At 38.4% G+C, this 18,384-nt stretch overlaps 1 protein-coding gene across 1 annotated transcript in view; it reads right to left on the bottom strand.

Annotated features, from left to right (window-relative positions):
• The window catches only part of TMA16 (translation machinery associated 16 homolog), a 28,397-nt gene extending 17,283 nt beyond the window's left edge, over positions 1-11,114 (bottom strand). The window contains exon 1 of the mRNA XM_008052366.1: positions 11,007-11,114. Coding sequence (XP_008050557.1) covers positions 11,007-11,009 — 3 coding nt within the window. The 5' untranslated portion in view covers positions 11,010-11,114. The remainder of the gene's footprint in view (positions 1-11,006) is intronic.
• Positions 11,115-18,384: the final 7,270 nt, after the last annotated feature.

The following is an 18,384-nucleotide window of genomic DNA, read 5'->3' as shown; positions in this document are numbered from 1 at the left end:
TGTGAGGTTACGAAAGGACTCTGGCTTCCGTTCTGTTTTCTTTTGCTCTCTCTCATGGAGATGTCATGTAGTGAGCTGCTCTAGGGAGAGACCACATGACAAATTTCTGAGAGAAATCTCCAGGCAACAGTCAGTGAAGAAATGAACCCTCAGTCCAACAGCCCTTGAGGAGCTGAATCCTACTAAGAGCCATGCAAGTGAATGTAGAAGTGGATTCTCCCCAGTTATGCCTAGAAACCACACATGCAAGTGACATCTTCACTGGAACCTCGGGAGAAACCTTGAGGAAGAGGAGCCAGGCAAACTATGCATGAGTCCTGACCCAGGAGACTAAGATAATAAATGCTGTTTTAAGTCACTAAATTTTAGGATAGCATGTGACACCAGAACAAGTAATTACTAATGCAAGAACAAAAAAGTAAAGCAAACATATACACTTTAAAAAGATATTTTGTCCCCACATAACATCCCCCCACATAATATCATAACAAATAAAATGCTTTAAAAAAAAATAGAAAAAAGCCGGGCTTGGTGCTTAGCCTGTAATCCCGTGCCTTTGGGAGGCTGAGGTGAGTGGATTGCCTGAGCCCGCGGGTTCGAGACCCGCCTGGGCAGCAAGACCTCATCTCTACAATAAATCAAAAAATCAGCCGGGCATGGTAGCGCATGCCTGTAATTCCGGCTACTTGGAAGGCTGAGGCGGAAGGATCGCCGGAGCCCAGCAGGCAAGGCTGCAGTGGCCGGGAGCGGCCACTGCACTCCAGAGTCTGGGCGACAGTGAGACTCCAACTAAAAAAAAAAAAAAAAAAATAGAAAAAAAACCTCACAAAAATCCTGAGGAAAAAAGTAAACACTCCGAAGCTGCTAAAACTCAACAACTGAAAACATACAGCAGCAAAGTTTCAGCAACATGTCCAAGACTACAAAAAAAGTTCTTTTAAAAACTTTTGTTAGGGGAAAAAAAAGGCTGATACTCTTTGAATCTGAAAATCTCCTCACAGTTTTAGAAGATCTTGGTTAAAGAATCTCCAAGACATAGTACAAAGATACAAAAAAGCAGAATGTATAGACTAACTCAACTGTAGCTTATGAATCTTATAATAATTTATTCATAAGGTTGCCTATAGGCAGGATAGGAATATATAAGACAGAAATATGTACAATAAAATTTACTACATTTCAACACGTTGTAGTATTTTTAATGCAGTAAAATTTTTTTAAATGTTTCAACAGGAAAAAAACTAAAGCCAAACCTTATCAATGAAACAACCTAACAGACTGTTTTAAATAGCTATCCTTATTGAAAAGGCTCTGGCACCATAAAAATATTCCAGTCAGAAAATGTGAACCAAAAGCATCCCATCCCTATAATCTTTAGTGATTACTTCAGAAAATTCAACCTGAAAATCCACTGTTTGGATCTGTAATTTGGCATTAACTGAAAAAAAGTCCACATAGTTTATTCAAAGAGCAGAGCAACAGAGTTATTTCAGGGGCACTATGCTTCAGATACTCCTGTTAAAACCATGGATAGCAAAGAGGAATTTTCACTAAAACACATTCCTAGAGTCTAGGGTCAACCAGAGACAGAAATGCCCTTTAGACTACCCAGTGTAACAAGGAACCTAAAGGTGACCATTCCTCCAAACACACTTAAGGTACACAAAGCATATATGAATACTTCAACACCATATTACAGTCACGTGTCACTTAACAAGGATATTTTCTAAGAAATGCATGACTAGGCAAATTCCTCATTGTGCAAACATCCTAGAGCCTACTACACACCTAGGCTAGATGGTAGAGCCTATGGCTTCCAGGCTAAAATCTTGTATAGCACGTTATTGTACTAGATACTGAAGTCAACTCTAACACAATGTTAAGTATTTGTGTACGTGAACATGTTTAAACATAGAACAAATACAGTAAAAATAAAGTATTAATAATCTCATGTGACTACCATCATATATACAACTTACAAATGTCCAAAATGTTGCTGTGTAGTAAATGACTACATTACAGTAAATGATGTACCAAATCATTTAACACCAGTGGCATAAGGGAAATGGAGTGGACTAATTAAGAGAATCTGCAAATTTTTTTCTGCAATCTTTAGTAAATAACCCTAATGCATTTTCCTTGTTTAACAGAAATATGATGTCAACGACAGGTATCAATGATAAATAATTAACTAGGGCTTCCGAGAGAGATAACAGTTCCGTATGAAAGCTTTTCTAAACTCTATCCAAAGACTACTTACTGGCCAAATTCAATTGTTCCTTGAAAGTATCCAAGAATAACCATTTCAGATCATTTTAAGACCTTCTCTCCTGGTAGCATTTATCATTTAGTACAATATTATGCTGCACTGCTCAGTCATTTCATCATACACTGTATGTTATCTCTTCTGTGGAGGTTCATTTAAGACTACAAATAAGTCCCATGAGGTTGAAAATCATAGTGTGAAAGAAGAAAAAGAAGGCAGAGCATGGTGGTTCATGCCTGGAATCCAGTACTTTGGGAGGCTGAGGTGAGAAGATCACTTGAGCCCAGTAGGTTGAGATCACCCTAGGTAAAATATGAGACCTCGTCTCTATAAAAAATAAAAGCAAATTAGTTGGGTGTGGTGGTGCATACTAGTAGTCCCAGTACAGTACTTTGGAAGGCTGAGGTGAGATACTTGCTTGAGCCCAAGAGTTCGAGGCTGCAGTGAGCTGTGTTCATGTCCCTGTATTCCAGCCTGAACAACACAGTGAGACCCTTGACTCAAAATAAAAACAAAAAACAAACAAAAAAAAAAGAAAGAAAGAAATTTGGATGCTGCCTTGAGTATTCTACTGAGCACCCACTGTGTACTGTACACTGAGCTACTATGAATTACAAATATCAAGCACTTTCTTTAAAACAGTACTAGGAAGCTCATGTAAAAATAATTTTTTTAAGTAGCTCATAAACAATGCTCTCCTTAACAGTAACGGGAGAATAGTTTTATCGTTCATGTGAATATCTAATATCTAGCTCAATTTCTCTATGTTATTCCAGACTTACTAACAAGTGAGAATTAAGTTCTTCTCCCATATTCTCTGCTACCACTTTTTACATCGCAACTTTGTATTAACGCATTTGCAACCAGCAAATTTTTCACTTTCCTAAAACAGAGAGTAGGTGAAAATTTTAAAAATCTGAAGGTGGTTGTCACAAACTTCTGTCATTAAGCATAAGTGAAATGGTCTTTTCTAAATCTTTACCTTTTTCACAATACAGAAGGGAGTTGCAGACATATCCAGTAAACACTCTAGCTTTCCATACTTTGCATTTTTATTTGGATTATAAACCTGAAAAGACAGTCTTCCAGGATGATGTAAATTTACGTGAGCAGTTGCAAATTAGTTAATATTTACTGATTTTTTAAAATTATGAACATAAGCTTTATATATTGAGTATACAAGTTAATAGGATAAGCATTGAGGCTTTAGGATCAAAAACAGACAGGAACTTGCCCTCACAATCCAGTTATCTCATGAATAGCAAATTTAGTACATGCTGGCGGGAAAATGTCCTAAAAGCACAGCTCTGGGAAATCAGGAAAGGCCTCCCTCAGGAAGTAACAAGATCTAAAAGACAAGGTATTCACTAAACCTTTTTCAATTTTCAAGCTATAAAATAAACCTACTAGTTAATATGGAAGTTAACGTTTAAATCAGAGAAACAAATCAAAAATATGCCAGACTAAGGAAGCGTATGAAATAATGCAGTTCATTACTGACTTTAATCCAAGATTGAGAAACACTTGCATCACTGCACTATTACATGATCTTTGCAACATTAAATGCTCTTTGTAACAAGACAATGAGAATCTAAAAATCTATGAGTTGTACAATGACTGCCCTGCATACCATTATTTTTTAGTGGCAAAATGGTGAGAATGAGCAAACCTAAGCAGAAAACGAAAAGAGAAGCATTAAAATAAGCCATAGGAAAAAGACATAAACAGACTGGTTTTAATTCTTTTTAGCTTCACTCACAATGTTCCAACCAAAGTGTTTGAAAGAAGAGTTTAAAGGGAAAAGGTTAGAGCATGTGTGACATTACAAATGTTTATAATCCTTTAAAAGTAGACAAGTGTATAGTAAGTAAGAGGAAGTAAATGCAAACGCATTTATAGATCTACCTGGAACAGTAATATATGGACTTAATGTAATTTAAAAGATACTTCCATCAATCACCGGAATCACATTTGGAATCTAAATGAAAAGAAGACAGTTATCAAGGAAAGTCTGGAAAGATCAGCCGTCTCTAGAGATTTAAACGAAAGTGTAGTCTCCGAAGGGTATGCAGTTGGTTGCAATTTCAGTGGTAAAATTCCAGGATAAAAATCTATGTTTACCTCATATAAAATTTCCTTCTGAAGAAAACTTTGAAACAAAGGCACTTTAAACTTTTGCCAGCAGTTCACGCACAAAAGAGTTCACATCTTTTCCAATAGAAAGTCAATGATACCTGCCTTCTGCCTTTGCTGTAAAACAGAAATGGCATCCAGCCACTGGAATTCTGGCACGTATTCATGATTATCTCTCTCTCTCTTCTGGGTCTTTTTTAAACAAACAAAAATTCTAGCTCAAATCAGTTTGGCAAGTTTACTGAATTTCCATTTAAATTAATTGCTCCTAGAGTAATTAAATGAAAAGGAATCAGCTAACAGTTACCTGAACACTTACATGAACACTCTGTCCGGGTCCCTGTAAGAGAAACTCCTTTTCACTGCCAAATAATTATACTGCAAGGAAGACACCATCTTGTATGACGCAATTCACCAGTCACCACAAACACATCAACACACACAGGTTAAAAAAACTGCATGAAGAAATACATATTGAATAAATAAATTCCAAGTTCCCTAGGTATTTAAGTTAGGATATTTCATCTGTAAGTCAATTTCTGGAGATCCAAATGTACTTCTGGATTAGATTTAGTAGTGAGTTAAAAAACAGTCACTACTTACCAAGTCTAGGCTTCAGTTCAGAGTGCTGAACATACACAGAACAGATGTTATCAAAAAAAATTTTTTTAAGTGTGTGTTATGTAGCAAAATAAAACAACAAATAGTAGTTCATAATAATTCATCCTTTAGGTCACAAAAGCTTAGCTGATCTATGTATTTATTTATTGGTAACATATGCTGTGTGTTCAGGTTTTAAGTTAGCATGAAATATTTCAAGCACTCAAAAAATGTAAAATACAGCTGGCCCTCCACATCTGCAGGGCCAAATCTGACCAACCAGACAGAAAATATGCAAAAAATTAAAAATAACAAAACAATAAGTAATACAAATTCAAAAAGCAATATAGTATAAATACATAGCATTTATACTGCATTAGATATTGCAAGTAATCCATAGGTGACTTAAAGCATACAGGAGAATATGCACTGATTATATGCAAAAACTACATCCTTTTATATAAGAGACTTAAGTATCCACGAATTTAGGTATTAGATATTGAAGGGGTCTGGAACCAATACCTTGTAGATACCAAGAGATGACTCTAAAAAGCAAATGAATGTCTCTTTCAAGATGTGGTGTGCCAGGCTCGGTGGCTCAGGCTGTAATTCCGTGGGAGGCTGAGGAGAGTGGATTGCCTGAGCCCGCGGGTTCGAGACCCGCCTGGGCAGGTGAGACCTCATCTCTACAATAAATCAAAAATTAGCCAGGCGTGGTAGCGCGCACCTGTAATTCCGGCTACTCCGAAGGCTGAGGCCAAAGGATTGCCGGAGCCCAGCAGGTCGATGGTGTGGTGGCTGGGAGTGGCCACTGCACTCCAGTCTGGGTGACAGAGTAAGACTCCAACTCAAAAAAAAAAAAGAATGTGGTATATCATTCCACACTCTAGTTTCTCACAGATCACATTTAAGCATAAAAAAAGAAACCAAGTAGTTTCTACAAAAAATTTCTTGTTTTAGATGAATTTGAGTGAGAAAGGTCTGTATAAACATCATATAAAACCCAGAAGATTTAAAAGAATAAGAAATCTAAATAAAAATGTAAAGGTCTACACTGCGAAACATCATAAACCAAGTCACAAGGCAAGTTACAAAAAAAAAGAAAAAGAAAAATGCAACACAAACAGAAGAGCTGATTCCCTTAATAGAAAAAGTTATTACAAAATTAATAAGATCAGCAACCTAAAATAAAAACAGAAAAAATACCAAAAAAGTCACAAAAAGAATAAAAATAAGTGCTTTTTAAAAGTTTGAAAAGGTGTGGTCTAACTTAAAAGAAAATAAGTTGAAACTTCAATGCAATAGAATTATGTTCAAAACTAACAAAGATAAATTACTAACAATGTGTTAGTGAGGGTGTGAGTGAATTAGGAATCTCACAATTCAGTAGGGGTGCAAACGGGTAGTCTCCTAGAAGGCAATTTGACACCAAGATAAAATGGCACGTCTTTTGACCAAGGAAATCTATGTTATTTTATAGACATATTTACACATGTATCAAAGGGAAAAATAATAATACAGTACCGTCGCATGTATGTAGTAACACAAAGATGTAAACAGTTTAAATGATCATCAAAGATCTGGCTAAACAAATTACAGTAAACCAAACAATGGGATATCAGCTGTTTTAAAAGCAAGAAGCAGATCTACATGTACTTACATAGACTGATCTCTAGCATCAGGCAACCAAAAAAAAAAAAAAAAAAAGGTCATAAGAGTGTCTACTGTGTTATTTATACAGAAAGGGAGGCTGAAGAGCATACATATATGCTGGTAAATACATATAAAATATTTGAATGGATACTAAAGAACAGACAGCAGTGGTTGTTTCTCAAGTAAACTAGGGTATTAGGCATCAGAGTTGGAGAAAGACTTACTTTTTGTGGTAAGCAAAATAACACCCTGCCTCTCCCAAAAGATGTCCATGCCCTAGTTCTTCCTGGAACCTGGGAATATATTACCATACGTGGCCAAAGGGACTCTGCAGATGTGATAAAATACCTTGAAATGGAGAATGTATCCACATGGGTCCAACATAATCCGAAAGGTCCCCATAAGAGAAAGGCAAGAGATCCTTGTCAAAGAACATGTGACTTTCCTTCTCTGTAGGAAGATTTAAAGATGCTGCTGGCTTTGAAGATGGAAGGAGCCAAGACCCAAGGAATGTAGATGACCTCTAGAAACCGAGAAAAGCAAGCAAAGAGCACCTGGAAGAAAGAGAGCCCTGCCACATCTTGATTTTTCATCTCAGTTAAGACTCATTTTTGAACTTCTGCCTTTCACAAATATTAAAAAAATTTAAAATATGTTGTTTTTGTAAACCAAAAATAAAACTATAAGCTCCCAAACAATTGGATCCCCTTTGGACCAAGGAAAATCTGAAAAAATTATGCCTCCTTCCCTTGTGAAGTTTTAGGCATAACTGACTGGCATTTACATTAACATAGAGATCAGAAGACTGACAAAACAGACTTTGTGGCAGTAAGATACCCAATTCCAACCTGACTCTGGTATAGCATCTCATGACAGAACACGGGCCCTAAAGGAAAAATATTTTACCCCAAGATGTTTTTCGACATATTCTGAAATGCCCCGGCAAAGTTGTCTCTTCGAAAAATGGCATCTATGGAGAACAACCTAAGGCATTTACCACCTATTGTCTCTGAAGCCTGCTACTCAGAGCTTTCAGCGCACAAACATGAAGAACTCTGACTTCCACAACCCCCCATCTTAACTCAAGCATTTTTGGTACTGCTCTCAAATTCTTTAGACAGAGCTTAACTCTTTCTACCAACTCCCAATCAGAAAATCTTTGAATTCAACCTATGATCTATAAGCCTCCCACTTGAAGATGTCCTGCTTTTCCAGGCCAAATCAATGTAAACCTCACATATATTAATTTGTTTTGCCTGTAACTTCCTGTCTCCCCAAAGATGAATACAACCAAGATGTAATTCAGCCATCTTGGACACATATTCTTAGGACCTCTGTGGACTGTATCACAGACCTGAGTCACTCACATTTAGTTCAGAGTAAATCTCTTTAGGCATTCAATGGAGTTTAGTATTCTCGTCAACATTTTAAGCCACTAAATTTGTATCACATTTTTATAGCCATTAATAAATGAATATACTTTTCATATACCACTTTTTACTGTTTTTATAAAAAAACCATGTCCATGTAGTACTGCCCCCCAAAAGATTGGTATACTAGATTTTCATTAATGTTTTCCTTAGTTTTACTAATTTTCAGAAGAAAGTTTTCACTACCAGATAATCTCTTTGAGATTTATTAAACTGATTTGTTGTTGTAGCTCACATTTGTAAGTGTGAGCCCAACAACACACAACTCCTGCAATTAAGGAATTTGTAGGTAGTCAGTAACAGCTAATGCCCTTAATAAACAAAGGGAGGATGACCACACATTTTTCAATGGCTTATAATCTAGCTAGGAAGAAAAACAAGCACACTTAAACTCTATAATAAAAGGCTTGCAGAAAAAGAAGTAAGTACCTGGTAGTATAGTATATAAAGTTTATATAGTATATAAACTTAAAAGCACAAAAAACCTTTTTCATGTAAAATTTTAAAAAGCTGAGTGGGATGGGATTAATTTGAAGACTCCTAAATAAGTTAAATGTTGATATAAGAAAACAAGAACTTCCTGACCTTCAGCAAAGATTCACAAAAGAACATAAATGAACAAAGTAACAAAAGTAGATAGCTACAAGTGGTAGTTACTATTTACTTCTATTACTAATGTTAATAACAAAAACTAATATTTACAAAGTGCCTGGGCTAAGCACTTTACATTTAATTTTCACAATTCCATGAAGTAGGCATTACTGTTATCTCAATTTCATTTCACTGAGATGGCAACTTAGCAAAGACAGGTACCAAACTCTGTCCTTTGGGACCACATTCTGAGTTATACTGAAAGAGTATACAGCAAAACCACTGACCATACTGTATCAGAAAACCCAATAAGAACATATTTACATGTCACTCTTGACTTTTATGTCAAAGTAACATACTATACAGCCCAACAAATGAGAGGCTCTGATAGTCAAGGACAACCACAGTCAAATGCTACCCAACCTCCCCAATTGCTTACACATGATCACATGTGATTGCTTTAACCTTCTACTTTGAAAATGAAAAAAATTATAAAGTGTTGGAAATCGCACAGGCATGGTGATAAACAATGAATTTACACAATATGTACAATCTAAAGCAAAAAACAAAAACAAAAAAATCCCAAACTGTTAAGACAAAAACGGCATACATCAAAAAGACAAAAACAGAAACAAGGAAGCTACATTGTGGCCAGCCACATTTATAACCTTATCAGATTATAAGCGATTTTCTATTCCACTGTTTCTATTAAAAACTGGAAAACATTTATAAAACATGTTCTATTCAAGAATGATTCTCAAGAACACAACAATTAAGTTAAAAAAGCAACAGGAAACAACATAGTGTTCTGGAATATAACTATAAGAAAGGCAGTGATGAGGTGAGTGGATTGCCTGAGCCCGCGGGTTCGAGACGCGCCTGGGCAACTTGGTGAGCCCTCATCTCTACAATAAGTCAAAAATTATTCGGGGGTGGTAGCGCGCGCCTGTAGTTCCAGCTACTTGGAAGGCTGAGGCGGAAGGATCGCCAGAGCCCAGCAGGCGAGCCTGCGGTGGCCTGGAGCGGACACTGCACTCCAGTCTGGGCAAGAGAGTGAGACTCCCAACACAAAAAAAAAAAAAAAAAAAAAAAGGCAGTGAAATGATAAATACAACCTTTAGATACTGTTCTTCTGAAGAATTCCTGAAAGTTACAGGTTCAAGGAGAGACACAGGGGCTTCCCAAGGCTGTTTTCTTTCTTAAACGACATAATGGGTAACCGAGAGCTCTGTATACTGCTAATCTTGTACTTAAATGTGTTTCAGAAACACTCTTTTGTGCCTACTACATTTTCAATAAAAACAAGAAAACAACTTCAGTGTCCTGGAGGGAAAGAATGAGTATAGGCAGGATATGATTTTAAAGTTTGCCTAAAGGAGCACACACTGTTCAGGCAAAGGAGTTTATAAAAGTAAAGTGCCTGGGCAGACACCAAAGTGGCATTAGCCCCGACTAGAAACAGGGAGGGTCTTTTTATTTATTTATTTATTTATTGTAGTGCGCATCTATAGTTCCAGCTACTTGGAAAGCTGAGGGAGGGTCTTTTATATGCACATAGTGCAAGGAGATCGGGAATGGAAACTTTCTTTTTTTTCTGGAAAATTTCTTGCAAGCAGCTGAGCTCCGGGGTGAGAGGTAGGGGCTCCGTGAGAAGTCGGTTGGGTCATCCATTTCCATCTCTGTCAGCCTGGGGGCTATGGGCTCCTGGGGAAGTGGGGGTGGGGGAGGCCTCCTTTCTCACTCTTGTGAGCCAGCTCGGAAATTAGTGCACAGCCTTCTTTTCCCACCTTTGTGAGCCAGCTCGGGGGTTAAAGCAGAGCTTTCTGGTTTTTCAACGTTAAGGCAGGCTTGAGGGGGAGTGGGAGCAGGGAGGGCCCTCCTGCTTTGCAATGTTAAAACAGACCTGAGGGGAAGTTTCCTGTGTCGATTAGCCGGGAAGGGGTGGGAGGGGCAGGGGTTGTAGCTGTCTTACAGGTCAAAAATGGGTCACCACAGCGGTGAGTGGACGCCGAGGAGACGGCGCTGGAGCCCACGCCTCGTCTCCACGGGGATGGTGGGGGAGGGGAACACAGGTATGTATGGCCGGAGCTCAGAGTTTTCCCGATCCCCCCTGCCCTGTCCCCCAATGTCAGTCAGTAGCCACAATGCTTTCCCCGAGGGGCAGCATCCCGGGAAAGGCTAGGCAGAACACCAAGAGTAGCTCGCGGGGCCGCAACTCCCGCGGAGCTCCAGATGGAGCCCCTGCCCGCTCAGTACTACCGCCAGGCGCCCTTCCCTCTCCTGGGTTCCCGCCCCGCCAGCCGAGAGGGTGTAAGGGGGTAGGAGGGGCCCACCATGGTGACGTCCTCGCGGCCTCGGAGGCCCTCCGCACTTTCCACCAGGGAAGGCTCTACAAGCGCGGCGGCAGCAGCTCGCTCAGTGGCTCCAACAAACTCCTACCCAATACATGTGGGGGAAGCGGTGAGGACCCGACCGGAAAAGGAGGGGTGAGTGCGCTTTTAAAAAATGTCCGGGGAAACTGAGACGTCGTTTTTTGCGCCCGCGTTGGATTTTCAGATGTTGGCCGGATGGCCCGCGGTCCCTGCGAGCTCGCGGGGCTTGAAGAGGAATTTGCGAGGGGCTGACCAAGGTCCGGCGCTGACTGCGAAGCTGGGGCTTGATTCTTCTTGCCCACGTCCCAGCGATGACACTGGCGTCTCTCCACTGCCGGTTGCGGAGCTGAGCGGCCTCTCCAGACAAGAGCTTCCGGCTCGGGCGTCCCCCGCCCCCTCTTACCCCGGGGCGGAGACCCACTGCCTCCGCCTTCCCTGGGTCAGGCCTCCCTCCCTCGGAGGCCCGGTTCCTTCATCTGCAGATCCCCGGTCTCATACCAGCTCAGGGTCTGATTTCTTCTCTCCGCGTGTGGAAGTTTGTTCACCTCCACTTTTAGACTTCCTGAGATAGCAATACTCAGCTGATATGCACTGAGCTCCTGCCGTGTCCAGACTCCTTGGACGCTCCCAAGTTCTCCCGCCCTCGGCTTCAATTCCAGGGGCTTGTGACAGTCGCTGTGATTTGGAATAGTGTGAGTACGCTCAATAAGAGAAAGGCTGTTTTACACGTGTCGTCCCTAAAGCCCTCTTTCAGAAGCGATATTTGAGCTGAGACCTGAATAAGTAAACCTGACGTGGGAAGAAGCGCTGGGGCAGGGGAAGTTGGATATACCTGAATATGCGTGCGCCAGTACTTGTGTTTATTTTATTTTATTTTAATTTATTTTATTTTATTTTATTGAGTCGAAGTCTCACTCTGTTGCCCAGGCAGGAGTGCAGTGGCACCCTCGTGGCCACTGCATCCTGGACCTGCTGGGCTCAAGCGATCCTTCTGCCTCAGTCTTCCAAGTAGCAAGAATCACACGTGCGTGCCACCACGTCTGGCTAATTTTTTGATTTATTGTAGAGGTAAGTTCTCACCAAGTTGCCTAGGCTGGTCTCGAACCCCTGGGCTCAGGCAATCCTCTTGCCGCTGCTCCCAAAGTGCTGGGATTACAGGCGTGAGCCATCAGGCTCCTTTAGTACTTGTGTTTAGTCAACGAGTTTATCCACTTTAAAAGTGATTTAAATTGTAAACTAGAGTGTGTGGCCAGAAGATTCTTAAATCTAAGGGCAAATGGCTTTTAATTGGATAAAAGTGCATTCTGTGTGAATCTACACAGTGAAGGTCGCCCTTGAATATATGTTGTGCAAACAGTATAGTCAGGTGTTGCTTAACACCAGGAGTACTGTCTGAGCAATGCGTCCTCAGGCGTGTGCAGTGTGGTAACACCATAAAGTGCACTTATGCAAATCTACACGATAGAGCCTGCTCCACACCTAGACTGTATAGCATAGCCTATCCCTTGGACTACAGACCTGTACAACTTGTTACTGTACTGAATGCTGTAGGCAATTGTAATAATGTGGTATTTTTGTATCTAGAAATAGAAAAGGTACAGTAAAAATACTGTAAGAATATATGTACCCTGGCTCCATGCTCTAACCCCTTCCCATGAAGCCCTCTTTCACCCATCCTCCCCTTCCCCCACCTCGCCCCCTCCCACCTCCCAACCCAGTGCTTATTGGCCTCCTGAGCTCTGTTACTGAAAATCTGTTAAGCATTAAATCCTCATTTTGGCTGTTTCAGCAGTTACTAATTGATCATAAAATTCCTACCTATTCCTACCCCGTTCCTAAATTTCAAATTGCCAACAACTCAACAAGCCATATATCCTGAAACTTTTATTTTTAAATAAAAGTAGGGTTTTAAATAAATAGTAGGGTTTGAAAAATAAAAGATTTCATGTTTTCCTCATTCTGACTCAACTCCTAAATAATATTTATTATGGATGTGTTCAAAAGATACTGTAAATATTAATAATACACTGTAGCAAATGAAAAATAAATTATGCAGATTAAGGGTAAAAATGACAGTAATTGCTAATACTTGGTCAGAATTGAATGCCTATGTACACCACTGTCATAGCAAAATGAATCCTCTCATTTTCTTCAATTCAACATCTGCCCCACCCCATAACCAGTGTAGATTATTTGGGGATATCTTTAGTGATATGTTTCTATAACTTAACATTAGGTATTGATACAATAAAAATACATGCATAATTCCTAAGTAACCACCAAAAAAATAGAAACAGGACACATAGCTTTGTACAGACTACACACAAGTAGAGAAAATATAGTAAATGGTGTAATTAAAAATACTCAACTAATTCAAACTAAGAAAATAAAAGGTAAAAAAAACAAGCAGCAAGGAAAATAAAAAACAAAAGTATGGCAGTAGATTTAAATCCACGAAAGAGTAATTATGAATTGTCTCCAATTTTTAAAAAAATGTCAAAATGAATTAAAAACATTCAACTCTGTCCTGCTTATAAGACATCTAGATTATAAAAAATAGAGTCATGTCAAATACTAAGAGAATGTAGGTATATATGCATAAATGTTATACAAAAAGACTTTAGTCAAAGATATGGTAGAAAAGATAACTTCATAATTCTAAAGTGTTTCCTGTTTAAATTCATATGCATCCAGTAATATGGTCTCAAAATATATAATATAAAAGCTGATACAATTGCAAGAAAAGGTAGGAAAAAAATAGCTTTGGTGGAAATTTTAACATGCTTTTTAAAATAATTGATATAACAAGCAGATAAAATATCACTAATAATATTGAAAAGTTGACCACAACACAATTTTACCTAACAAATTTATATAAATACTGCTTCCAGTGCTTAAAAGAATACATGAGGCAAATACAACTAAAAAAAAAAAAAGAGGAACTTAATTAAACTAAACAGCTTCTGCACAGTAAAAGAAATAATCAATAGAGTAAATAGGCAACTAACAGAATGGGAGAAGATATTTGCAAACTATACATCTGACAAAGGACTAACATCTGGAATCTACAAATAATACAAATAATTTAACAAGAATAAAGCAAATGACCCCATTAAAAAGTGGGCAAATGATATGAACAGACTTCTCTCAAAAGAAGATATACAAATGGCCAACAAACATGAAAAGTTACTCAACATCACTAATCATCAGGGAAATGCAAATTAAAGCCACAATGAGATACCACCTTACACCAGTCAAAATGGCCAATATTTTTAAAAAATCAAAAAACAATAGAGGCTGGCATGGATGTGGAGAAAAGGGAACACTTATACACTATTGGTGGCAGTGTAAATTAGTACAGCCTCTATGGAAAGCAATATGGCGATTTCATCAAAAAAACGAAAAGTAAATCTACCATCTAATCCAGCAATCCCACTACTAGGTATCTACCCTAAAGAACAGAGCTTATTATAATACAAAGACACCTGCACCCACATGTTCATTGCAGCACAATTGCAAAGATGTGGAATCAACCTAAATGCCCATCAACCAATCAGTGAATAAAGAAAATGTGATATATATACACCATGGAATACTATGCAGCCATAAAAAGAATGAAATGATGTGCAGCCACGTAGATGAAACTGGAGATCATCCTCCTAAATAAACTGACTCAGAAACAGAAAACAATAGATGCTGGCATGGATGTGGAGAAAAGGGAACACATAAGCTGTTGGTGGGAGTGTAAATTAATACAACCTCTATGGAAAACAGTATGGAGATTACTCAAAGAACTAAAAGTAGTTCTACCATTTAATCCAACAATCTGAACACCACATGTTCTCACTCATGTGGGAGCTAAATGGTCACAAAGATGTAAATAATAGACACTGGGGACACTAATAAGGTGGGGGAAGGGAAGGGAAGGGGGAAAGGAGAGTTAGGATTCAGAAACTACCTATGGGGCACAATGTTCGTTATCTGGGGCATAGGTCACCTAAGACCCTATCTTCACCACTACACAATATGTCCATGTAATACGCATGTGTACCCCCTGAATCTAAAATGACATAAAATAAATGAAAAGAATACATGTGTTTTTGAATGAGTGGTGTTAAATTAAGTTTAGTCCAAAGCTGCTCCTTAGCGTATTTTGGTTTGACCTAAAGTTTCTCCGTATCCTTTCTCATGGTGAACTGAACCAAGCTGGATGTGTAAAGAGACTGTAATCTACTTTTGTGCCAATCACCTATTTTGGCCAGTCAAAGGCAACCAACTGTTCAAACTAGGTTCAAATAAGTTCAACACTGAGCTATAACCAATCCGACTGTTTTTGTACCTCACTTTGCCTTTTTGTCCATAAACTTCTTCCACCAGACTTCTGGAGTCTCTGAGGCTCTTCTGGTTCTGAAGGCTGCCTGATTCATACATCATTCTTTGCTTAATTAAATTCTGTTCAATTTCACTTGTTATTAAGTGTGTTCTTTTAACAGTGATATCGTTAACAAAGCTGTTCATACATTGGGCCAGAAAGCAATGTCTGAAAGGGTTTAAGTCCTATAGAACATATTATTTGACTACCATATAATTAAACTAGAATTCAATAACAAGAAGATAGCAAGCAAGTTCCCACATATTGAGAAATTAAGAATTGTACTTCTAAATCAGTCATGTGCTAAAGAAGAAATCATAATGGAAATTAGGAACCAGTTTAGGCTAGATGACAACAAAAATACCAAATTAGTAGGATGCATCTGAAGTAATAATTAGTCCTTTAGTGTTAATATTAGAGTCTTCAACACAAACAAATGGAAAAATATTCCATGATCATGGATAGGAAGAATCAACATTGTTAAGGTGTCCATCCTATTAAAGGCAATCTACAGATTCAATGCAATACCCATTAAGTTACCAACATCATTCTTCTCAGATCTGGAAAGGACAATACAGAAATTCATACGAAAACATAAATGACCATGAATAGCCAAAACAATCCTTAGCAAAAGAAACACCAGGAGCTTTCACACTTCCAGAATTTAAACTTTACTATAAGGCTACAGTAATCAAAACAGTTTGGTATTGGTACAAGAATAGGCATATAGACCAATGAAACAGGGTAGAGATTCCGCAAGCAAATTCTCAATTTCTCAACCAACTCATCTTTGACAAAGCCCCCGACAACAACCACTGGGGAGAGGAGAACCTACTCAGTAAATGGTGCTCAGAAAACTGACTAATCACATGCAGAAGATTAAAACAGGACCCCTACCTATCAACATACACAAAAATTAACTCTAAATGGATCAAAAACCTAAACGTAAAACCTCAAACTATAAGAATCTTAGAAAATGCAGGAGACACCCTTATGGAAATTGGAACTGGCAACCAATTCCTATTCAGAACCCTAAATGCCCATACCTTAAGAAATAAGATAGACAAATGGGACCTCATCAAACTAACGAGCTTCTGCAGAGCGAAAGAAACCATCAAGAGAACAGGGAGACAGTCCACAGAGTGGGAAAAAATATTTGCCAACTGTATATCTGACAAAGGCTTAACATTTAGGATCTACAAGGAACTCAAATGCATGGAAAGGAGAAAAACAAGCAGCCCCATTAAAAAGTGAGCGAGAGACATGAATAGACACTGCTTAAAAGAAGATATATGGGCAGCCAACAGACACATGAAAAAGTGTTCAGCCTCACTCATCATCAGAGAAATGCAAATCAAGACCACATTGAGATACCACCTAACCCCAGTAAGAATGGCCATCATTAATAAAACAACAACAGATGCTGGTGAAGATGCGGAGAGAAAGGAATGCTTCTACTCTGCTGTTGGGAATGCAAACTAGTGCAACCTCTCTGGAAGACAGTGCGGCAATTTCTGAAAGAACTAAAAATTGATCTGCCATATGATCCAGCAATTCCCCTATTGAGAATATACCCAGAGGAACTCAAATCATTCTACAAAAAAGATACCTGCACATGTATGTTTGTTGTAGCTCAATTCACAATAGCAAAATCATGGAACCAGCCATGTTGCCCATCGAAAGTGGACTGGATTAAAAAAAATGTGGTACATATAGGCAATGAAATATTATGCAGCCATAAAGAAGGACAAACATATGGACTTTGCAGCAACTTGGATGGATTTAGAGTCAGTCATACTCAGTGATCTATCACAGAAACACAGAACAGAGTACCATACGTTTTCACTCATAAGCAGACCTTGAAAAATTATTATAATACTGTAAGAAAGGGATTGGCAAACTGGGAATCCCTAGTGGGAAACTGTTAGGAGAGGGGCGGGGGTGGGATTGGCAGTTGAGGGTAACTGCTAGGGGAGGGAGGGGCATGCCGCATCAACAAGGGTACCTGCCTAATCAACATTTGTTTACCTAGCCCTGAAATGTACCCCACATCTTTATAATAAAAAAAAAAATTAGAGTCTTCGGTGTAAATACTAGACAAGAAGAAAAGCTGAAAATTAGTGAACTAAGCATTCATTGTCAAGAGGTTAGGAAAATAAAATAATTCAAAAAAAGAAGGGAGATTAAAGCACAGAGATTATTAAAATAGAAATATATATATATTTACTTGTGATCAAGGAGACCCCAAAGTTGGGACTTTTGATTGTTGTTGTTGTTAAGAGTAAATTGATAAATCCTGGCAGAATCACTGGAAAAAAATGGAGAAAGACCTAATAAACCAATATGAGAATTGAAACAGTTGCTATTGGTTCTGATTATGCAAGCATAAGAGGATGTTATAACCAAATATGTGCTATTATATTTTAAGTTTAAATTAGATGAACAAATTCTTAGAAAAAAATATAACCTATCAAAACTGACACAAGGGAATAGAAAAAACCCAAATAGTCCCATAATCACTCAAAAAGAAGTTTCCCATGTTAAAATTACAGTCCCAGATATTTGTGATTTTATAAATATGCATAAATAAAAATAGACAAGCACTTGCTTAATATAGTATGAAAGGACATAGCATGGATTTAATATACAAATGAAAGGACATAACCTGGATTTAATATACCCAGTAAGCAACCATTTTAGCATTGCCAAAATCTCATGATTTTCTAGCATTCATTTAACTTACTCTGTAATCCCTAGCCAAGGACATAACCGGTTCCTCAGAGGTAGCTATTTATAATTGCTTTATAACCTCTTTCCCCAGCTTGTTTTGTACTAATTCACTGTTCTATTGCAAGTATTTTCCTCCACCCATAAGACCCAAGTTAACTTAACAACCCTTTGTGACCTTCGTGTCTCAGACCCCATCAACATGACAGCAATAACATTACCCACCCATCTACCTGCTGT

This window comes from Carlito syrichta, unplaced genomic scaffold (genome assembly GCF_000164805.1).
Source record: "Carlito syrichta isolate Samal-C Ts95f unplaced genomic scaffold, Tarsius_syrichta-2.0.1 Scaffold273658, whole genome shotgun sequence".
Classification (NCBI taxonomy): Eukaryota; Metazoa; Chordata; class Mammalia; order Primates; family Tarsiidae; genus Carlito; species Carlito syrichta.
This window is presented reverse-complemented; position numbering and strand designations above follow the sequence as displayed.